This window comes from Cryptomeria japonica, chromosome 9 (assembly GCF_030272615.1).
Source record: "Cryptomeria japonica chromosome 9, Sugi_1.0, whole genome shotgun sequence".
Classification (NCBI taxonomy): Eukaryota; Viridiplantae; Streptophyta; class Pinopsida; order Cupressales; family Cupressaceae; genus Cryptomeria; species Cryptomeria japonica.
This window is the reverse complement of record NC_081413.1, coordinates 364,743,170-364,768,828: the sequence shown is the minus strand read 5'-3', so window position 1 is coordinate 364,768,828 and position 25,659 is coordinate 364,743,170. Positions and strand designations below refer to the sequence as shown.

General features: G+C 35.9%; 1 protein-coding gene across 2 annotated transcripts in view; it reads left to right on the top strand.

Annotated features, from left to right (window-relative positions):
* The window catches only part of LOC131076828 (integrin-linked protein kinase 1), a 201,358-nt gene that overhangs the window by 48,393 nt on the left and 127,306 nt on the right, over positions 1-25,659 (top strand). For both annotated transcript variants that reach the window (XM_058014157.2, XM_058014158.2), the window contains exon 6: positions 13,303-13,382. In XM_058014157.2, coding sequence (XP_057870140.2) covers positions 13,303-13,382 — 80 coding nt within the window. The remainder of the gene's footprint in view (positions 1-13,302; positions 13,383-25,659) is intronic.

The window sequence follows — 25,659 nt, the reverse complement described above, 5'->3', positions numbered from 1 at the left end:
GGACCATTACCTTTCATGTGCCCCTCGCTTTTGCATTCAATACACCATGGTTCATTACTTTCTTCATTGGTTCCTTTCTTGGCCTTCAATTCTTTCATTATTCTCAACATATCTTTTTGAAAGGCTCATACGGTTTTGAATTCCTCGTCATTGCTACCTTTGGTGCTCTCGTCATCGTCGGTCTTCCTCTTCCCTCGAGTTGAGGTTTTGTTTTCACTCTTGATGTCCATCGCTTGATTGTAAGCGTCAGTGTACGAGGACGGAGGCACTACTTTCATCTTCTTGTGCAACAAAGGGATCAATCCCTTAGTGAACCACCACTTCAACCCGTCGGCTGGCTGGTTCTCCATCTTGTTCAATAATTCTTTGAGCCTACGGTTGTAAGCGCATACACTCTCATTTTTACCCATCTTGGTATTATAGATTTTTGCTACAGTCTCGTCATCCCTCAGGAGTTTGAACTCTTCTTCGAATGCCTTCTTTAGATCAATCCATCCTGCGTTGCACTTGGTGTCGAGGTCTGTGTAGCAGTCAATGGCAATTCCCCGAAGGGTGGCGGGAAATTCCTTTAGCCAATAGTCTTGGTCATCTAGGCCATTTGCCTCCCATATCGTTATACATGTTTTGCAATGCCGTACGGGATCCTCCAATCCATCCCTTGGAAATTTAGGGACTTTTTGCTTCTCCTGGGTTTTCATCATTGTTTTCACTCTAAAGGTATTAGAGGAGTCTTCGGGTCAGTTCCTTAGCGAGGGACAAGTTCTTGCAAATTGGTTTCTCGCTCCCTTGTGTGTTGGACCTAGGGGACTGTTCCGACAGCTACGTTTCGGTGCTTTCCCTGCACTCTCGGCCACACACATGTCCTCTACACATCCACCTCCAGCATCCCCAACACTCCAGGTACTTCCAGGTTTGTTGGACCTAGGTAGATTGTTCCGACCGCCACATTTCGATGCTTTACTTGCACTCTTGGCCATGTGTGCATCCTGTACACGTCCACTTCTAGCATCCCAACACTGCGGGTACTTCCAAGCTCTGACTTGTTCATGTGACTCGTCCCTGTACTCCCTCTAGCTGAGGGTCGTTGAATCACCTAATCGCTTGGTCTTGACCACCTTGTGGCCTCTTCTCACCTTTATTGGGGTTACAAACATGAATCACCCAAGGCTGACCCGATTTCTTTCCTCGGCAATGGCGCCAAAATGTTTACTACCTATGGTGTGGTTCCTCAAACTACCAGAAGTAAACTTAAATTAACAAGTACATTGAATAATAATACAAATGATAATGTATACAAGACACGACAGTAAAATATATCTTTATTCGCACATGTAATTATTACAGAGAAGAAGATCAGAGATGGTCGGCCATGGATTACAATTCACCCTACTATACCGTACTACTTTTCTTGGTGGTACACAACATATTTAAAGGACTCAACGGTTGCCGAGAGGTACACAACCATCAACCAATCGACACATAACTACTTGAGAGTGACAACACAATACTATTAATTAATACATTGTCGGGTAACCAAAATTATCAAACATAACAATAAGTGTTTTATGCCAACTACAAGCTGCGCAAATAACATTCTGACTGTCCAAGTCCTCCAATGCAGCAACTGCAAGTTGAGAAGTGGAAGCATCCAACTCCATATGCTCTGCATTCATATCCCACATCTTTGACTCCTCTTCTTTTCTACTTTTGTGAAAGGAGATGCAAGTTGGAATGCACATATACTAATTTCTTCGCTCTTTTTGATTGCAAGCTATTGCGCTTTACTGAGTGGATGTAAGGATATGTTCTACAATTTCTTTCTGATGCAGATGAACTAGCAACCTATGAAGACAAGACAAAGTAAACTATTAAAACTAAAGTATTAAAGTTAGAAAATTACTAGCAACTTATGAAGACAAAGTAAAATACAATTATAAATAAAACAAACTTGTGATATAATTTTGATTGCGAGGGCTGCAGTAATTGGAATCGTTGGCCATGGAGGTACCACCAACTATGAGCATCCTTCTTAAATCGATGATGAAGAGCTTCAATACTTAGACCTCTTGCATTCACAAACTCTATGAACTCATTTGAAATCTAATCTCGCATATCATCATCAAGAAAGAGTTTAAGGAATGTTGCCTTGTACCCATCAGACACTTCTAAATCTCTATATCGTGGAAGGCTTCCCGACATATCAAGAAATTGTTTTTTGTAATATCTTGGTATCAATGCATGGGCAAGAAGATGTAGAGGAGTGGTCATCTTGTTCCATTGCTCCACAACAATTGCTTGAAGGTCTCCTCAGGGTGTAATATTCCCCTTAAGTTTTTTCAAATTTTTCTAGTTACAACATCACAAGCACCTATTGGGATTAGTAAATGAAAATCAGAAACACTGCTGAAAGTAACCCTTCCACTTTCCGATCACCAAGATCCCAATGTGGGAAGGTGAGAGCATACGGTGCTAAGGGGATCGTTCACTCAATGATCTGCTGGAAATCAAAGGCAAAGTACAATACTGGGCGGCAATCTAGCCCCTTCCGCTTATCCAGCGGGTGTAAGAACTTCTACAACAGTATGGCGGTGCAACTAGCCAATTTGAAGATTACCAAACTGAAAGAACAACAATCACTCAACCACTTATTCAGTGGGAGGACTGAAAATGAAATTACAATCAACTCAACTGCTTATTCAGTGGGAGGACAGTGTTACAATAAATAAGAAGGCAACAAACCAGCCTCTTCCACTTATGCAGTGGGACTAAGAGCAACAATCCAAATAAATAGCTGTTAGTACTACTAATGAGCTTTACAATGCACAATATGGATTTTAGAATTACTAGAATCACTGTCCAAAACTAGGCGGCAAAGCCAGCCTCTTCCACTTATGTAGTGGGACTAAGAAAAATCAATAGAAATTGCTGTTAGTACTACTAACCAGCATTACAAAATGATTCATCATAGATATTCAAATGCCAATAATCAACCAATAGCTGCAACTTATGACCAAGACTCTTCTGACCATACCAATGAACTCACACATTTGAAAACCAACTTAAACCGCAAAAAACTGAATCTAATATGAATGAACAACAGACTGGAAATACAGACCAGCAACATAAAATCCTCACAAACACTTCTAAATCACTCCCCACACACTCAAATGATCTCTAAACACATTTCAAAGGCCCTAGGCTTAAAGCGACTAAGGCTACACTAAGAAAATGGCACCAACAAATCAGAATTAGCATAACACAACCCCAAACACCTCCCAGCAAAGACGCCTGCAGCTGAAAGGTTTGACTTGCTATATAAAATCCAATACTCCAAGATATTCAATAAAAACTTACAGGATGAATCGCCCAAGGCATAGGAAATGAACGAGCAAGTACCCAAATTGAACTGACACACAAACTGAGAGTTATGAACTAAAACATGCTACAGCCACACCAAAACCAACAAATTGAAAATCCACACACAACACTCCAGAATCAGAAAACTAATACATAAATTTGCAACATTATCTTCAATCCACTCCTCTGATGAAGAGCAGTCTCTGGCTCGACTAGTTGCTGTATTGCAAGCAAGAAATCAAGCTATGGCTAGGAGGTAAGCATTCCCCGAAGCTTTCATTTTGCATTCCAACAATATTTCGTTATAAAATTGTTCTTGGATAGTCCCAAATGAAGGCCAAGGCACATATTTATAACTTCTTCCTCAAGTCGAACTTCATTTCTCTCCAATATGGGATTAAACAACCACATTCCAATTTCTTTAATTTGCATTGCATTTCATTTCTCCAAAATCGCCCATTACTTGGTGGCAAATACACTTTATAAAAAAAACATTGATAAAGTGTATTATGGCGTTTCAAGAATAAAGTGAATTATATCATAAATTTGTCATATTTTTCCTCCTAAGGTGTCCAATTTGCCTTAACAATAATTCACTTATAAATTATTTTCCTCAACCAAAAATCGCCCACATATAATTAAGGAAATGACTTAGATATCAATATAACTTAAGCAATCCCTTTTAAATAAATCAGCCAACCTTTGCCTTAAGTTATAATTTAATTTAAAACACCATTTTTTTCATCAAATATTGAACTTGCGAAAACAAGCTCCAAGGATATAGGGAAACAAGCTGAGAGAATTGCCCTACCAGAAATAGTCACTGAACTGAGTTGAAGAACCCCTGCCAAAAATAGCACTGCTAAAAATAGTACTTACTATAAATAGCATAATGCTAAAAATAGTAAGTGTGTCAAAAGTCATTTTCATCACATTCTGAGCAGTAGTCATGACTGACTAAAAATAGTAAGTTCGGAGATCATCTCCGAAAAATTTGCATGTCAAACCACGCTGGAGCTCTCAAAAAACCAAGAAAAACCCTATAAAGCAAACAACCGTCAGCTCGTTGCAATTTACTAAAAATAGTAAATTCGGAAATCTTCTCTGATTGGAATGCATGCCATACCATGCCGAAGCTCATGAAAAACCTAGAAAGAATCTAGAGAGCAAAATGTAGAACTCCTGCAAACACCTCTCCGAAAACCTTTTCGAAGATAGAAACCCTAATTTTTGCCTTTGATGGACCAACAGGTCTCGGAATTGGCCAACGGTCCCCAAAACCAACTAGAGCGGAAGAGGGGACATTACACAGGGTCTTTCTCTTTGTCATTTATGAATTTCTTCATCTTCTCAAGCATCGAGTCGATGCCATCAAACACCTCTCCAATGCAAGGCTTATCCATGTCACTGTAGCGAAGCAAGCCCATAATTGGCTTGGTGAAGTGAAAGAGATACCCCACATTTTCCCACCATGAGTCATCCAATATCCTTAGACTAATTTTTGCTGCCCTCTCAGTGCTGCTTTGCTTCCATATAGACCAATTATTGCTGATCACCATAGTGCAATGTGCTACTTTCATTTTAACAAGTTGTCTCAAGATGATTAAGTTAAATGCAAAATGGGTCCTAGCAACTTGTAATAAAAATTAAAGTAAAAAAATACAATTAAGTAGAGACAAACATGTAAAAAGAATACACATTACACAATCAAATTATAAAAATCAGAAACTGTTAAATACCAATTTTAATTTTTTAAAATTAAATTACTACTTCAAGTTCATTTACCTTCAATAGCTCCAAATTTGAGGATAATCTGAAAATTCCTTGAGACATGTAGTGGTTTGTGATGAATATCTAGATGTCCTTAGCCTCTTCATACACATCTTTGATCTTTTCCAATTTTATTACCAATCTTTTGTAGCATAAGATTGAGTGAGTGGACTGCATGAGGTGTCTAAAAGATATGCTGATATCATTCTTCAACCAACAAACCAGCATCTCTACAATTCTTTGGGTTGTTTGTTATGACTTGAACAATGTTTATAGATCCCATTGTCTGAATGGCAGAGATGAGAATATTAGTAATAAATTGCCCATCTTCTACTTTCCCCTCACAATCCACGGATTTCAAAAATAGGGGACACCGCTATGACATTGATCGAGGGACGGTTTCTTGAATCTTTCCACCCATCTGAAACAATGGATACCCTTGTCTCAATCCATGAATTTCTTATGGGCTTCAATGCATACTTGACCACCTTGACCTCTCTTTCCAACAAGGTGTTACATATCTTCTCATAATGGGGGCCCTTATACCCTTTTGGAGCTTCATTGACACTTTTTAATATTTTCTTTCAGTATGGGGAGCAAACATCATTGAAAGGCAACCCATTTGCATATATACATCTTGCTGTGTCTTGGTTGACAATGTCTTGACTCTCATTTTGAAATGAAGTTTCCAAAGGTCCCTTTCTTTTGCATGGAATGAGTGCTTGAGTTTTAGTGTCAGGCTCAGTTGCGGTAGTATAAAAGGGGTGATCTCCTACCACAATATTCGAAGATGGGGGCTGCATTCCCTTCGATTTTTTTAATGGGCATATTATGTCCATGTGCTTCTCTCTCTTTTGCCTTTTCAAGCTTCATGATATATTTTAATACTGTCTCATTTGGTATAGGAGCCTTTTTTTTCCAAGGCATTTCTTGATTCCTCTACCAGGTATTCCACACAAATGGCTTGCCACCCTAAAATATGAACTATTCCTTTCTTTATTACAACCCCGACATTTCCAACAAAATACCCCACCTCTTGGAAGGGGTCTTATAATATCAACATATTTTCACAAAGGAGAATCAAAATTTGGTTGTTCTTTATTTTGCCTATGGAGGGAGAGGTAGATGCCATTGTAGTTCATGTGGCAGGAAATTTAATACACATTCAAAATAAAAACAAGAGAATGGAAATAAAAATAGGTAGATCTTTTGGACAATTATGAATCAAAGAGAAATGAAAAAAATGAAAAAAATTAAACAAAAACAAAATAAAATTAAAAAAAACTTACCTCTTTCACCCAATAGAGGCTTGCAAAGCAGTAGGAATGAAGCACAAACACTTGATCAAGCTTCGCAAATCGATCTTTCAACTCCCTCTTGCTCAACCAAACTTTTGCTCAAGCACATATTTGCTCCATCTCAAGAGAAAACAATCTATTTACACACCAAATGAGACATAAAACTCAACATAAGTTATTCTAAATCCACTTTTTAGGGTTGTGGATGTCAAAATTTTATTAATTTTGCAAAAAAAACCCTTTTTGGTGGCAGTTTTCCGTCGAGTTCGCCTGTGGTTTGACAAAATTTTCCCGAGTTTGGCTTGGGTTTGAACCAACCACCGTTGTATTGGACCTTGTTTGGACCCACAGGTGGACCGGCCTCAAACCAGAACCCAGGTCAAACTGGACCAGAACCAGGGGCTAGGATAGGCGAACTAGACATCCTAGGGTAAATAGGGCCTTGGAAATGGATGTACCACATTTTCTTGTGTTTTCTCATAAAGTGGAAAAGTGAAAGGAGTCTTTATTGTATTTGTAGCATGTTTGCAAAAAAATTGAATACTCATTGACTTAATTTGTTCCTTTTTAAGACCTTAGTGTTTCATACATTGAGAATAAATTCCTTACTTTGGATGGCAATTGGGGAAGAACACACTTCAATAAAACTATTTTCTCTTGACCTCTTTGCCATTTTTTTTTAAATTTTAAAATTTTCTTATCCAAGTTCAATTCCGGTATGGTGGATACTTTTGGACCATAAGGTTTTTGTTGCATGAGAATTTTTGCTGTGCACAAACTTTTCTTCTCTCAACTCTTTTTTTTTGTGATTTTCTTCTTTCTCTATCCTTTCTAAATGCTTTTCTATGCAAATGCTTCCCTAGGATTTTGGTTGTGTGAATTTTAGTCAAATGTTTTGCATGTGAAATCCTAACATTTTCTATGTGACAATGCACAATTTTTTTGCAGTGCAAATTTTTGCACATGTATTTTTCTTTGATTGACTATTCTTTGTTGCAATTTTTCTCCTTTGTCTAGTGTGTGTGAATTTTGTCATATGTAGTTTGCACACTAAGGTTTCAACAACATGCGAACTAGTGTTTCTATGAGTAATGGAGTTCCTATTAACATAGTATCTTAAACTCCTCACCTTCAAAGGCATTTTCACCACAAAACATATACCTTAGTCTTTCTTGCTGAATATTTGATATAAGAACTTTTGGCCATGAAATTTTGAAAGTTTTGGCATCATTTTAGAAATATCTATAGGAATAATTTTCAATTTGTAAGCAAGGCTCACTAAAATTAAATAGGCCTGAGCAACTCTTGTTGATCCCCCCTACTTTTAGCAGCTCAATGGATTGCTATTCGAAATTAAGGCTCAATGATTGGAGATAATTACTGATCACAAACATCTTAGAAAAGAAACCATGGACCAACAATATTCTATCAAAATATAATTTGAGGATTAAAGTTCATGGATGCAAGTGGTTAAAGGGAAGAAGGCACCTATTGTTGTTGAGATGGTTATCAACAATGTCCAAGTAAACAACGCACTCAACTTTTGTGATTGCGGCCTCCTCAAGCTAGTTGATCATAGGTAGGTCACACATTGTTGCATTAATGCTTAAACTTTAAGGATATCTCCCGTAATAGGTCTTGGACACCAGTCAAGAACACTCTTGTCATCTAGTTCCAATCCGTGAAAGAACATTTACAAACTCTTGAGGAAATAAAAGAAGCTCTTCTCTTTCCTGCAACAAATTTATCTAGATATGGCTCTTACAAGACTTGAAGTAGAGGAACTTCGACAAGCTTGTATTCAAGTTCTAGCTACCAAGAAAGAGAACATTATCCAAGATTGTAGGGCTATCATTCATGACCTCCCCCTTGGATGATCACACTTAAAACCATGAAGGTGATGACAAACTTAAGTCTCGATGGGTAGTGGTGGCATTTCCATTGCTTGTTGGACTTGTGAGGGTACTATATGGTCTTCTCTAGGTGCTTTATAAGATATTTTTTTCTTTATGAGTTATTATCTTCCTCATAGAAAGGCATGTGATCCCTGAATGGCTCTTTTCTGTAGTCACAAGTTACTCTTAGGTCTTGGCCTATCAACATGAGACTCATAAATCTTATGGTGGTTATGGTTTTGGTGGAGTTGTTCATGATAGCCTTAAGTCCAAATTTTTGTTAGTAGTTTTCGATACCCACTTTAGATACATGTGCTTGTAAGTTTAGAGGGATCCATATTCTACTCTGGATTTTTTAATTGTTGTGTTACTTCACCCATGCGTCTTTGTTTGTCATACATGTTGAAACTTAGGGACTTGTACTTTGATATGTATCCAAATGTCCCCAAGAACTCTGTAATGTCCCCATTTTAGGGTTCTCTTGCATTGCAGTTGGCTCTAACCTTCTCAGTGGGTTTTTGTCTTGCCTAAGGGGTTTTTTGATATTACCGATGAGCTCAAGTGGTTTGGAGGACTCATATGATGCTTTCCAATGTTATTTCTTGCTTCTACTGTGTTCTTGAAGATTCCTAGAACTAAGTCACACGATTGGCTTCATTTCTCATTATTCTTAATTGAGATCACTCTAGTGTAGTCAGATTTCGATTTCAATGCTTTTTGATAGTTTCTTCAAAATGGGTGCATTAAGGCTTTAATTATTTTACTAAGGTTGCTTAAATTTTATTAGAATATTTTAAAAGCATCTTAGTGTTATAACTTGTCTGAACTGGGATGAAATTTATTAAATCATGGACACATATAATAGGGGCCTTGCGTACCAAAATTATCATTATTTTAATGAAAAGGTCTTTTTGGAGCTAAAAGATAGTTTTATTTAAAAAGGTGATTTATAAATTATGATTTTTGGAAAGTTTGACAGAAAAAGTATAAAATGCACTTTAGGGGGCTCATTTGGCATTATGCAGATTATGTTACTTGTCTCTTGTGAAACCCTTGTGGGTCTATGAGATTGAACCAAGTTCATCTCAACCTTCTGGGGTTGGAAACCCTCTTGAAGAAGATTGGCTACAGTGGTGAGAGATCCACCTTGGTCAATGCAATAAGATTTAATCAAAGTCTCAGTTTCAATGGTACAGAGACTTGTAGTTAAATTAATTCATTATTGAAGCTTATTTTGAAGGTTTACCGAGATATAGTTTGGGGTTTGATTTGGAGTTTAGTTTTATGTTGGAGCTTTGTTTACTCTTGCTGATTACTGGTCAAGTGGTAGGTGGAAACTAAAAAATCGAAATCCTCTGAAATTTACCATGAAGTTCTGTTTGATGGTGTGGAAAGAGACAAAATGCTAGGTGCTGATTTACTTAGTTTATTGAAGGTGATTTATATCCAAATCTTGGGTTGAGTATCCACCTAAGCTGTGTTGGATATTACTTTTAAACTTAAGTGATTTTCTAATATGAATCTGGTCGCTAGAGAAAAAATGTCAATTACATAGACTCACAAAAGACATGCATAGCTGGGAGTTTGACGCTTGAGAAAGAAATCTTTACTCAATTTTTAAAGGGTCAAAGTGGATGAATGGGCCACTTGCCTTCACTAGAAGCATTTAGGTGTGGACATTGGGATATTTCTGCATTATATTTGGAGTTTGAAGAAGTATTTCAGAGGATAAAGCAGCTGAGTTTTGTGGAATCGTGTGGGGCCTAGAAATTCTAATAGTCGCTAATTTTAAGCTGGGTGAATTTTTTATACTACCTTGGAAGTGTGGAGATTATATAATATATTTGTATAATTATTTGCTGGGTTGACTTTATGATTTAAGGTGAATGGATTAATGCAAGACATATTCCCTTTGTTACTAGACATGCTTTCCTGTTGACTCTAAAGCCTTACCGTGCAATCTGTGTTGTATCGAGGTCAGATAGCCACAAAAGGGGATGTAGAACTGTGACAGTAATGTGAGCAGACCAAACAGAGGCATGGGCCATCATCTGAGGATATGCATGAGGAATAGAAGTCTCTTATATCTCCAGCGCTTGCCTATATGACTGCAATATTCTCTTTGCTAAATGCTGTCCAATGTTGCAAGCTACAGTTTAGTGCATATCTGAAGAAAGAAGATGAAAACATTCATTGTGAATGATGAGAAATTTTAACATCTGTTTATTAGTGAATGCATTCAAAACTCGCTTCAGCACATAAGGGGAGATGAAAAACAAATCTGAGTCAGAACTAAGGCTCTATAATTCTGGTAACTAAAGAGATCATTCGCTCTGTTATAAGTAGACCTGTAGCATCTCTCTCTGGCTGGGTGTTTGCAACTTTCACTATTAATTGACATCATATGTATATATATATATATCTGGCTGGGTTTTTGCAACTTTATGTATTTATGTATGTATATACATACATACATACATACATACATATATGTGTATATATAATATATATATGTATACACACACACACACACACACACACACACACATATATATATTACGTACACACACACATATGCCTATGTACATACATAAATACATATATATTATCACCAGCATTATGACAAATTGTTTGTCAAAATAGACCTTTGTGTTCTCTAAATGGATTGATTTTTTTGGTATAAATATGAGGTTTATTTTTGCTGAGTTTCTGTCGTGTTTTTTGCCAAGTCTGAGTCAAAATTTTGGACTGCCAATTCGTTTCCAAGTTCGATTTTTCGAACTATGCGATGAACCCATGAGGCTTTCTTGCATCTAGACGACTTGCCCTCCTTTCTGACACCACTCCCCCAAATCCTTTTGGAATATTCCTCTCGAAAAACACCACCGTGCGGGCATCAAACTTGAGGCATGGGTTTGCTGTGCTAGTTCTCTCTACGGTGTACTCAACCAACCTCATGTCATTGTCCCCTCTCTATTATCATTTTCTATTGTTTTCTTTACTTGTACCACCAAGAGGTCTATTTTGAAGTTGTATGCCAGCAAAGAAATAGATCATGAAGGCCTTAAGGTTGAGTTCCTCAAATATGATGTGGAATTCCTTACCCTTTGACAAAAAATTCTAATGAGGTGATTTGTTCAAGCTTTCTTAGTCTTTGTACCAACACAAAATTCATCTTACATAAATTTGAAGATATCCCCAACCTTGACAACTACATGATCGTTATGATTAGGCATTTTGTATGCCAAACTTTATGCTATGGTGTTTAGACATGCAACTTTCAGAGCGGATGGAGAGATGTTATCTGAAAGCTGTTGACCGCTGTCATATTCCCATGTAGACAGCAGGCAATGATTAGAAACATTAAACAATACATGTACATAAATATATATATTTTCAATACATAAATTATTTTTACCGCCTAAAATACGTGTTATTTTAACTAGTGGGAGTAATGAAAGGACGCATCCATTCCCAAGCCACCTCCGGAATAGACGCCATGTTTCAAGGGGAATCGCGTGGTTTCAAAGAGGTATAAACCCATACCCCAAGGAAACATGGAAGAGGAGGTGACAAGGAGAGAAGGGCAAGGAGAAGCATCCAGCAGGTAACTTCATTACTCAGTAATAATATTTATTTCAGTTTTCATAATTTATGATGCCTAGACAACCATGAGGACTGCCCTGGGAATGCATCAGTCAGCAGACGATGTGAAAGGGCTAGGTGCTGGTTCTTCCCAGCGATGAAGGACCAGCGCTTAGTAAGCATCCCTCCCCATCGCCAGCGGGCTGGTATGTCCCCAGGCCAATCCGCTTAAATTTCGAAATGATGAAGTATGTCTTTGTGCAAGTTGTATTAAATCTGCTTTCATTCCTCATATAACAGTAATGAATATAATTTAACTAGTGGCCTAGATTAATTGCTAAATCGGTTCCATGCCTAAAAAATGTCTTGCCAAATGAACTAAGCACATTTGTAATGTACAAAAGGGTAAAATGAACTTAATCTTCACGCCAGATAGGTAACCTGCAATATCAGGTTTAGTATGCTGCATTAAAATACGCTTTAGTGACAGATAGAAGAATAAAAATAATTCATTCATACACAGACACAACTAATAAGTAAAGAAAAGGAATGCTAATTAATGATAGTCATGTTTCTGCAACTAGGCACAAATATAATGAATTAATCCCTACAAATTTATATATAATGGATAAATGTTAACCAAGTAATATAGTCATGAATCTATGTTTTCTGTATGCATTTGTTATCTTCTTGATATCCTTTGTTTGTTAGTACATTCAAGATAATGAGTGCAAGCCAGGGGTATGCTGGGCCCATCCTCAGGTGGCCCTATTAGCCCTAAGAGACGGGATGGGTCTGGATGGGTAGCCCAGCCAACCTGGAAAATCTTCAAAATCTAGAATGGGTCGTGTATGTATTTTGTGCTGCAATAATTATGCCACTGATCTAATATTACTGCTGACATATAAAATAAAATATCTAAATGTTGCAAGAAACCGTAATTTCTTTTTGTGGCCCTAAATCCAACCTTCGGTGGATAGATCAGGCCCTAATTATCAGGCAGGTGAGGCAAGTACAGCAAAGGTTCATTACAACCGCATCAGGAGGGTCTGCCGAACTATTGATCACATCTTTTAAGTGATCTTATAGACCTCAATAAAAATCTTTGGTTCAGTTCCAAAAATGGCATGTGTTAGCCAAGCTGTTCTGTTTGAATCAGATTGGTGCCTTTTATTTTTATTTGGGATGTGCAAAGCAGGAAGGAATTGCACAGCCAATTAGTGAGGGTTACTGTTTTTTTCATGCAAACTGTTCCTTATTATTGTGTCCTTATTACTCCTAGCTTTTTTGATTGTGTTTATATCATATAAAAAAGGGACTTCTCAATTGTGTGGTATCTCTGTGTAAAGCTCTTCTTTGCCTATATTTTATGTTCTGAATTTATAGATTGTTTACAGGGAGACTTGAGCAGTTACCTTAAAAAGAAAGGGCGTTTACAACCTGTAAAGGCAGTGAGATTTGCACTTGAGATTGCCAGGTAAGTTCTGTCTTCTTCCACTGTTCAATTTGACCTGGCATGGTATATGTCTTTGAAGAACATCATTTTATATTGAAATGAATAATCTCCCAAGGACCTTGAACCTAATTAGGAAATCCTGAATAATGAACCTTAAAATGTCTTAAATAGCTAGCTGTCAAACCTTAGAAGGTTTCATTACCAGTGATACATACACTACAATATGATGTATGTCAATTCAATCTTAGTTGAAAATAGTGTTGGCAAAGGATTCAAGGGAATGCTTTAATAGCTTTCTGTCAATGCCTTATAGACTTTCTTTAGTTGTCATATAAAATAGATGATAATATATTGACATTTTTTTATTATCTGTCACTGTCACATTTGGTGGAATTTTGTGGAAGGTTTTTTTTTAACATCCTGTCTCTTGAATTGGCTGATGCTTATTCATGCTTGGATATTTTGTTGCTAAACAAATACTACATGAGGTGTTGCTGATGGAATTCTTTAATTAGACTATGTCTGTTTAGATTGATCCTAGAATATGAAGAATTATACACACGGATTGATATGCTATGCACATTGAAGATGTACCGATCAGCAGTGCAAGAGAAATTGAGAAAGCTGCATTTAAATGTTATTTGTCATTCTTTATGTTCTCAAGTTCAAAGCATGTAAAATGCAATATTAATTCAACAGGAAGTAGAAAACTCTGCTTTAATGTGTTATAACTTTTGTTTATGCCGATTCTAAGTTTCATGTTTAATGCATTTGATACAAATGTCCTAATATAAACACACAGTTAAGTTGACAAACTGACAATAAAAAGCTATATGATTTTAACTTATGATTGCGTACCATATAACTTAATATTTGGAAATGTCTTTAAGAAATATTTTGACAATGAAAAACTCTTATAAGCATACTCATACTATCTGTGAAATATGGGAAAGGATGGAGAAATGAATCTTTATTGATGTGTGATATAATTCCTGATAAAATGCTTTTTTATGATAATTAAATACTAACACTTAACCTTTTAGATGTTGCCACTCTTCTTGAGCTGTTTGGACTTCAAGAGCTCCAACTGGATTGAAAATTAACATAGTCTGTCTGAAAATGAAGAGGATACTTTGAATATTGTAGAACAGAATATTACACTAAACAAGATATATCACCCTAAAAAAACTGTCTTGCATTAATGTGAATATATGTATCATACTGATACAACAATGGACAGTCTTCCAAAAAAATGAGAGTGAATGATTACTCCAAAATATACAAATCCTAAGACTACATAAAAGAATGAAATATGAATACTTATTTATAATTGTGAAAGATTATGAGATAGGAGAATGCATGTCATCTAGAACGACACTTACATGAAACATGGAAGAATAAGAAAGGAAGAATCTAAAACTCAATTATTGTTTAGGACACACAATAAGAAGCCAAAAATGTGAGGGCAACAAATTCAAATAATAAGGTCCTGCAGTGACTCAGGACAGAACAAATAACACTCCCAGAATTGCAAATTAATTGTCGTTTGTCACTTCTCCCATAAATTTAATTTATTCTCTCACATAAAGTTTTCTGAGATTCTCAGATTTCTCCTTGGTATATCTTTAGTGAAAACTACATAATTACGTTGATGAAGTTTCTCCATTAGATGCCATGTCTTGAATTCTCTGTGGTTGTTAGAACCATCTAACTGAATATTGATTTTCTCTCAAAGTATTCTATCACTCTGTAAGTGCTATTGAAGGATACTCCATCAACAACATTCTTATCAAAATGAGACCTATGACTTTGGGTTTCAATAGGAAATTATGCAGTTGGTGGAATGTAGCGGAGCACAGGCGATTAGCTCTTATATGCTACTTGGTTAAACATTCTAGAGATTGGTAGTTTTCTTTCCATATATTTCTGTCTGCAAGCAAACGTTCCCATAGATTTGTTGGATGACATTGTTTGTGGCTATCGCAGCCACTTGGTTGCCCATCCTAATTATTCTGATTGCCCACAATATCATGACAGTAACACATATCTCTGCTAGAATCAAAACCAGGTCTATCTGCTGTTTAATATCTTTATAGGAATCAATGCTATAATGTACTTCTACTTGAGTATCTGCTCTCTTTGTGTCTATGCTTTAATTAAGCTGTAGTCCTTGGCGAAGTCTAGTCACGGCGCTATAAATGTGTTGCATTGTATTGGTATTTGATATGTTTGAAACATGTGTACTGCCAATGCTTGCTTTAATGGTTTGGTTGTCAGGATGATGTCATTGAAGTTCCTCACCTCTCACCCACCCAGTTAATTAGAAATGTAATGTCGCATGCATTCTCTGGTGTAGCTGTGGGTTTATCAATTCCTTCTCAACATGTAAGAAAATCCTGTATCTGTAATGATTGATCAGCTTTATATATACCTTAGAATTTTATTAACATTTTTGTATTAGCAATTTCACCCAAAAAACCATTAGAACTTTTTTTAGCTTTCAAGATACATTTTGTTATTTGCATAACAATGTGATTTGTCCTTTCACCAAAAAATTAAGGGTGAATTGCTTATTGATGCAATGGTCTTTGTTGAATTTGATAATTTCATTGGATTTGCACCCATGACACTCTCGCTTGTCCAGATTTTGATTTTGTTGTTTGAAATGTTTTTTAGCTTTGGCCTGAAATTATATAAAGCTACAGAATACTTCTGACTTATGTGTGAAAAAGTAAATCACATCTTCCTCATGAACTCATCAGTGAATGCAATGAATACTTTTTCACTGCAAGTGAATTGAAAAGTAGCAACACCCATTAGTGTGAATCAGTTGCAATTTGATTTTTAGATGATCATTCTGATATAGCAGATATTTCCCAATTTTGTATTTGATAGAAGCTTCAATGAACACAACGCCCTACAAGAAATCTCACACAACCCATTATATTATGAAATGTACATTACACATGATATATCTGAAAAATGATATATTGGTCTGCTCTTGTCTCAATGCATTTATCAAATACTACAATGTTACAATATAGATAGGAGTCCAAGTGGAAGGGATTGAAGAATTGGGGTGACACAATTATTGGAACAACCTAACTAATAAAAAATAAAGAATATTTATCTTCCTAATCCAATACTTGAGTAAAAAGCTATCTTTTATCCATTATTAAAAATATAATATTTATTACAATATTGTATTCATTAGTCCCCCTATCTAACCAATTTGCCATACTTGATGATTTTCCATATAAGCAGATTCACCTGAGACTGCAACAATTGCCTGTGATGAATAATGAAAGGCTGATGACAACTCATTGTTTAGGCATTCTCATTCTATGGTGACTTTTAGATTCACTGCATTGTGATCTTTAAGAGATTTCTCTGTTAGATTCACGGTCTTGAATACTAATGGTTGCTATTTCCATCCAACTGATAATCAAATTGCTTTCCAAGTGCTCCATTGCCTGTTGCCTTATGAGTTCTATTGAAGGATCCTTCAGGAACAACATACACATTAATGAGACCTATGATTTTGGGGTTCAATAGGAAATGTCGCATGTGGTGGAACCAGAATGTACTGGAACATTGGAGATTAGATGGTATATGCCAATCAGTTAAGCATTCTAGAGCTTTGTAGTTTTCTATCCATCCATTTGTGCTTACAAATGTTCATAGAGATTTGTTGGATGATATTATTTGTGGCTATGACAATGATGATTTTATGGGATTATTTTCCCATAGTAAAAGTTTATACGTATGTATGTATGCATTCATGCTTGTATGTATGCATGCATGCATGTATGTATGTATGTATATATGCATGTATGTATGTATAAGATTTTTCCTCCATACAAAAGGCCATTTGGAATTAAAAGGGAGATAAAGTGAACTATTTTATAACCCCTTGGTAAAAAAAGGGAACAAAGACTACAAGTTATTGCAAAAGGGAGATTAAAAAAATAGATTATTAGTATGGGCCCTTTTATTAAAGGTGTAAAATTGAAGAATTCTTCTTAAAAAGATAGAAAATAATGTATATAATGAAAAGCTATAAGACAACTATTCTGAATGGGTATGGAAAAAGGCCATTTGGAATTAAAAGGGAGATAAAGTGAACTATTTTTTAACCCCTTGGTAAAAAAAGGGAACAAAGACTACAAGTTATTGCAAAAGGGAGATTAAAAAAATAGATTATTAGTATGGGCCCTTTTCTTAAAGGTGTAAACTTGAAGAATTCTTCTTAAAAAGGTAGAAAATAATGTATTTAATGAAAAGCTATAAGACAACTATTCTGAATGGATATGTTTGTTATGACCACTTTTGAGTAAATATTGTAAAAAAGACTGTTTTTCGTAAGAGGCATGATTATGAAATTTCTGGCTGGAACATGTCCAACCATAAATATAGAATATACTCTGGATGGTTCTTGGCCAAGGCAAAGTGAAAATACTTGAAATTGATCCCTCCATGTTGGCATTAGTCTAAGGGTTTTGGCATCTATCCTCCATAAAGGTGACATGCCACTTACCAAGTGACTTACAGATGTACTAAATTTTTTGATGAATGATCAATTGCTGTGTAATAAAAAATGGAAATTGTATTGGTTTGATGTTTCAATTCAGTTTAAAGATGAATTATTTATATTTTCATTACACATAATTACATGTAAGTTTTTTTCAAAGAATTGGATATTTGAAAGGTTGAAAAGGCACATAGCAATTGGGTTGTCTATCTTGATTATTTTGATTGGTCACAATATCATGATGGTAACAATTCATTGTGGCTGTATAGAAAGTAGGTCTATGTGATGTTTAAGGTCTAAGTTATCGGTTTGCCTAGGGAAAGTCTCGAGTCCTGGTCCAGTTCAAACTTGGTTTGAGGTTTGGGTCTGGTCTCTTGTAGGTTTGAACAAGGTTGGGCGCATAGTTTGTGGGTTTGGCTTGAATGAACTCGATGGAGCATTTTGCATCCAACTGTGTCAATCCATCGAATTTGGGCAATTTTAATTTTTTTTTGACTTCTTTTGACTTTTCTTTCTAATTCCAAAATGTGCCATTCACCCTCTAACCCTAAAATATGACATGAAAAACATCCAAAAGGAAAAAATCACTCATTTTTCATATTGTGAATGAACTAGTGTTACAAGACTCTGCGAGTCTTGGCAAGACTCGCAGAGTCCAGAGGTGGGTCGCCCTTGCCGAGGCCCATGGCCTCTGGACTCGGACTCAGCCAAGTCTGGTCGAGTTTTGGCACACTCATTGAGTCAGTCAAACTCGGCAGACTTGCCAAGTCTCATGGTCAGACTCTGTCGCGCAGGCAAAAAATAATAAGTTAAAAAATAAATAAATATTAGTTTTAAATGAAAAAAAGGGTCTAGAGCACGAGGAGACCCATTGGAGGACCTCGAGGATGATGTGGATGTCACTGAGTGTGAGCCTGAGCCTCAGACACAGGCAAAGATTATGGCTACAGAATGTTCCAGGACCTATCTTAGGCGCACACGTAGGACAGTTGCGGGGTCCACTGATATTGGCTCCTCTGAGCCTTAGACTTCTAGGCTCTAGCTGTTATGTTGAACTTGATATATGTTTTGAACTTTTGATGATATGGATTTCATATTCTATGAATTTTGTAGACATTTGACACTATCTATATTTCTAATGTGTTATTTAGTTTAGCTTATTTCCTTCAGCGCAAGCCCAAAATTTGCATTTATACTTATGTGATCAATGTAAACTTGTGTATGTGCCTCCATTTGATGAGATTATTGTGTCTTTAATGTTTATTTATTAAAAAATGCATGAAATAAGTTTAAAATTGTTAAAAATCTTTGAATTTCTTGTGTTTTGCAATTTGCCGAGTCTCGGCTGAGTTTGGGCGCTAAGTCCGAGTCCGAGTCAAATATTAGCTTGCCGAGTCCGAGGCTTGTAACTATGGAATGAACAAAAGAAAACTTTGCATTGTTGAACTTATTTTCTTGCTTGCCATTGCATGAATAGAGTTGAAGATTTCTTCAGTAGATGTAGGTTTTTTGAAGTTATTGGTGTTTTTTCCTACATTTATTTTTACAAATGAACTCTCCTGCTTTTCAAACTTCATTTGTTTCAATTCTTTGAATGTGTTGTTTATTGAACTTCTTGTTAGTTATTACTATGACAACTGTTCTAGCTCCATGAACCAATCCTGCTTCAAAATAAACCCAAACTTGCTCCTTTGGAAATATGTTGAAATGGTACAACTTCGAAGTGGTGGAGGTTATGTTTGGATTTGTGGTCATTGTAAAGTTAGATATTAAAGCTCATACAGTTGAGTGAAAGGTTAATTGTGCAAGATCCCTGGACAAGGCATCTAATTTTGTCTAGGTGAAGATGATAAATGCCTTCTAGATGTACAGGTTTTGCCATATATTCAAGAGCAAGGAAAAGTAGACCAAGCTTCAGGTCGTAAATCTAATCATCCTTTGGTAAAGAAAGGATCTTGTCGGATGAAGCCCCTTGGATCGCCTTCTCATTTTCAACCTACAGAGAGTTATCCATTTTTGTCCATACTTAAAGAAAAACATGTGGCCTTTACACATAAGAGATCAAAGGGATTGTCGGAAATGGCATTTCAGAATGAATCTAGAGAGATTGCCAATTAATATATAGCTTGGTGTGTATATACAAACGGATCAATATTCAATGTTGTTTATTTGCCATATTGGCAAAAAATGGTAAAATTAATTGATGAGGCTTCAAAAGGGTACATGGGCCTAGGTTTTGAGAAGGTGTGTAGCACCTTATCAGACAAAGATGCGAAATTTTTAGAGGACACCATGAAGCCCATCAAGAATTCATGGGTTGAAACAGGAGAGTCCATCATTTCTAGTGGATGGAAAGATTCAAAAAATCGCCAATTGATCAATGTTATTGCAGTCTCCTAAAGGGGCAATGTTTTTGAGATCAGTGGATTGTGAATGAGAGGTGAAGCATGGTGCATTTATTGCTAACATTGTTTGTCAAGCCATTGAGGAAGTGGGCCCTTGAAATAATATGCAAGTTATAACAAACATTGCCAAAAATCGTAGAGCTGTTGGATTACTGGTTGAGTAGCGTTAAGGACACTTTTTTTGGACACTCCTTCAACCTAACGCTACAAAGAAGTGGCACCAAAAATGATTGGATCAAATAGGTGTACACTGAGCATCAAGACAAAAATGGTCGTCACCAACCACCATATGTCACAAGGCATATTTAGAACATTCTCAGAATTGCAACTGCCAAAGGCAAGTTAAATAATAAATATGTTTCTCTTTAGTAAACCTTTTTAATTATATCTCAATTTTAATTTTTGTAAATTTAATTTTTAGTCTAAGGGGTTGATCTTTATTGGTTAAAATGTTGGGTTTTCATTATGGAGACCCAAACTCAAATTGCCATAGGGACATCTAAAGTGGAATTCTAAGTTGTAACTCCTGATCTTCCATAGTTGGATTCTAATGTGGATGTGGGTTTTAAATAAAGTGGTTTTCTAAGTAGTGATTCTTGGTTTTCCATAGGTGATTTATTTTGTGTTTTCTCATAAAGATATTGTATTGGTTTTATGTTGATGCTCTTATGAGCAAAATATTTGTAATCATTTGGCAATATAAAAATAAATAATTTAATTTTAAGTTTTTATTTTATTTTATTTTCAAACAGATTGTTGAGATCCTTTTTTCCTTCAACACAATTTTGTTGAGATGCCTTATGAAGGTTCGTGAGATAGTTTCTTACATGATCATCAACCTAAATTGGTCCATATAGAGGTAATCTAGCACTACAAGTGCAATAAAGGTTAAGCAAATGATTGTAGATGACATGTGGATGGATCGTATTGAGTATCTCCTCAATTTCACTGAGCCCATATTGATCATGATCCATTATACCAACATTGATGGCTGTTGTTTGTGTGATGTATATGATGGCATCAACTCAACAATTGAGAAGATGAAAGTCATCATAAATGCAAAGAGCAAGATCGTTATGAAAATTTCTTTAAAGAACTATACAAAATCATTATAGAGAGATGGAACAAAATCTTATTGCCTTCGCATTGAGTCCCAAATATTATAGTTCCAAGATCCTTTCTATGACATCAAGAGTTGCCCCATATGCAGATGTTGAAATTGCTCAAGGGTACAAGGCAACACCTTGTAGACTCTATGCTGATCATGACATGTAAGATGTTGTGAGGACCGAGTTCATGGGTTTCACATGCTCCAATGATTGTGGTCTTGATGCTTTTCGAGACATTTATGTGATCAATGCTCATAGTTGTTGGTTCTTCCATGGTGAAACATACATGCACCTACAACCTCTTGCGATTAAAATTTTATCTTTTAACTTTTATTTATATTATTTATTTATTTATTTATTTTGTAACTCTTAACTCTTCAATTTTGTCTTAATAGGTTGCTTGTTCATCTGCTTCTGAGAGGAATTGGAGCACACACTCCTTCATCCACTCAATAAAGTGCAATAGACTACACTCAAAAAATGTAGAGAACTTGGTGTTTATGCATTCAAACTTCAACTCTTGACACTCAAATAAAGTGGCTACAAAGAAGGGGACATAAGGAATTGGGATATCAAGCCAAAGCATATTGATTTGGATGCTCCCATTGCCCACTTTACTGCACTTGATGTTGACAATGACTATAAACCAACTTGTGAGCATGAGAGTGTGAGTGCCAGTGCTTGTGCTTGTGCGATTGTTAGTGGCACTATTTATGGTTCTTCTAATTTACCACTACATACATCATCTAATGTGGATGATATGATGATGATATTTTTGATGACCCATTTGATATTTGAATGATGATAGCTGATTGTTGACACTTGACATTATTATTTTTCAATATTAATCTATATTACGACATTTGAGTTTGATTAATATTTGACTATTAATATGGTGGTGTATTTTGAATTTAATTACTGTTGCAAATATGTATAATTATGTGATTTTTATATGTTTTTGTATGGACACCCCAAACGAACCCAACCCCAACCAAATTTTGACCGAACTTGTGTACCGAACCCTAGAAGCTAACGGCTTAACCCAAACCCAAGCCCAAACCCAATCTAGTAACTTAGTTTAAGGTCTTTGTAACAATTAGTGCATAATCTACTTCTGTTAGAGTATCGTCTTTCATTAGTGTCTTCTTGCTTTAGATAGCACCTACTTCTTCATGAAATCTACCCAATGTACTTCAGTGGGCTGCATTGTGTTGGTATTTAATATGTTTATCTTTTATGCCTTTCTAATGCATGATTTAGTGTGGTAATTTTAATATATAGGGGAATGTCCTTTGAATTGTCCTTTTGCTTGCATTTAATTTTTCATATCATCTAATCCATAAACTAGTGTTCTATGGGAATGTGTCTCCCGCGTTTTTTTGGGACGGGAGCGTTTATGAGACTTGGCAACTTGGGGGAAATGCCCCTCCTCTGCACCACCACCACCTTTGTTGCCTCAGACATCGTTGAGATGCTGGGGATGCTAGGACATTTGGGGGACTCCCAAGGGTCTCTCGATTGTCTTGAGGAAGCCTAGGAGTCTCCCACAACTAGATGACCAAAAACATTTTTTTTAAAAAAGCACCAATTTTTTCAATCTGTATACCCAAGGCCAAACCCAAATGGCCTATGGGCCTCACCCGAACTCCACAAACCCCATGAAATGCCCTCAAACCATCATTTCAACTCACAAAAACAAATCAACAAGAAGTTGATAGTGTGAATCTAAGTCACCGCATTCGCCAAATTTCTGCCTTCAAGTTCGACATTCGCCAAACCTCAAAATGTGTTTGTAATTTGGGAAAATTCGGATCACATTTGTATAGAAAAAACAGATGATGTGTTTTCAAGAAAATATATTTTAATCTCGCGCTTTTTAGTGTTTTGTCTTTCTTTTTTAATAAATAACACACCAAACTTCACAGGAACGCACTTCAGTTGGTTGATTTGCATTCTACAATTGATTTGTAGGTCCTTGAAGGTGAAGGCTTGAAGGTTGCGACAAAACTAGGTCTTCTGGTCCGCGGAAGCTCTGTTTGTGTCCGCCATTGAAGGTCTCGTTGGTCTATGGAAGCTCTGTACACCATTGCATCTCCAAAGCTTGTCTGTTGAAGCCGTTGCGAAAGATCTGTCCACCATTGGTCGAAGCTTTTTCCGCCATTGGCCGAAGTTATGCTCGCCTCTATTGCCACTTTGTCCTCCCAACTTGCCCAAGTAGGCTTGCGTTCTATGGCTTCTGCCTCTAATTTTTTATTTGTTCTTTTAGGTTTTATTAAAACACAATATATTGTTATTTAATATTATATTGTTTAGTTTTTTAGTTTTTTATTTAGTAAGCAAAATAAAAAATAATACTGTTTAATATTATATGTTTTTTATCATATTGTTTAGTTTTTATTTTTTTATTTTTTTTGTAAAGTTAAAATAAAAAATGATACATTTTTATTCGATTGTTTAAAAAATTGTAGTATAGTAATTTTATTTTGTTTTTAAAGTTTAGTATCTAAAAATAAAATTAGTATTTTTTTATTTTTGTTAAAACATGAATATATTAGTAAATGTTTTATTAAAATTTAGCATTTTTATTTTGATTGTTTGAAATAAAATTAGTGTTTATTTTGTTTTTTTATTTAAAAATAAAAATTTATTAAATTTTTGTTTTTATGTTTATTAAAAAAGAATGTATTATTTATTTTGTTTTTTAGAGTTAAAAATATAAATTTCATACATTTTATTTAAATGTTTTTAAAATAAAATGTAGTTAATGATTTAAATATTAAATATTATTTTTTTATTCACTCATCCACATCATAATTTAATGGCTCCAAAAAATCAGATTCCGAAGTATGGAAATATGTGACCCACAATGGTATTGATCTCTATTGTACCAAGTGTCAGAAAGATTTTACTAGAAGTTTAACAAGGGCAAGAGACCACTTGCTAGGTGTTGTTAAGGGTCTAGGGGGAGGTGTTAAAGCATGTCCAAAAGTGACTGAAGAAATAAGAGCTGCTTTAGAGAGAGAACAATCCTCATCAATTGTAGGAATGATGAAGGAGACAAAATAAAAGCAAAGAATCGAGGAGGATGTGTCCAAATTCACCTCTATTATGTCTTCTTCTAGTTTTTCCAAGGCCACGGGTGCATCAAAAGAAAGTGGAACACTGAATAGCTTTTGAAAACCGGTAGAAAAACAACAGGTGGATGATGCATTAGCTGATTTGTTTTATTCAAGTGTTATTCCATTCAACATGGCATTGAGCAATCCAGAAAGTTGCAAAGTTTGGCAAAGGGTACACACCTCCAGGTTCAGATGCTTACAGGACAACTCTTTTAGAGAGGTCAAAAAATAGAGTGACAACAAAACTAGCTAAGGTCAAAGCCTCTTGGAAGACAACAGGTTGCACTATTTTGAGTGATGGATGTTCAGATATATGTCTAAGGCCATTGATTAATGTTTTAGTAGCTTGCCCTTAAGGTGTTGTGTTTTTGAAAGTGATTGACACTATGAACCATAAGAAAACTTCAGAGTATATTTTTTAGATATTAGAGGAAGCCATTCTTGAAGTAGGGGCAGAAAATGTGGTTCAGGTGGCTACTGATAGTGTAGAAAATTGTGTGGGAGCTGGGAGGATGATTGTAGAGAAGCATCCACAAATATATTGGAGCCCATGTGCACCATTGTCTAGATTTGTTGCTTCATGACTTGGCCAAACTCCCATGGATACATGAAGCAATTCATCGAGGGAGAGCAGTTGCAGATTTTATTAGAAATCAATGTCTCACATTGAGTCTGTATAGGCTACATGCAACTTGGGAGTTGTTGAGGCCCTGTGACACAAAGTTTGCTTCATTTTATATCAGTTTGAAAAGAGTGTTTGAAGAGAAAACAACTTTGAGATCAGTTATTTGTTCCAATGAGTGGGAAAGTTTAGCGTTTTCTAAAAGTGCTAAGGGAAAGAAAATAGAGCAAATCATTTCAAACAGTAGCTTTTGGGAAAGTGGAGCAAAGGTTTTGAATATATGTGGGCCAATTGTTGATGTTCTTCGCATGGTGGATGGTGACACTGCTTGCCTTGGCATGCTTTATAAAAGCATGGACCGTTGTAAGGAATCTATTCAGAGAGCACTCAATAATGTAGACGTAGAGTACATGGAGATATGTGAGAGAGTTGATTCCAAATGGAAAATGATGCACACACCTTTACATGCAACAACTTGCTATTTGGAGCCTAAGTTTTTTCATATTGATAGA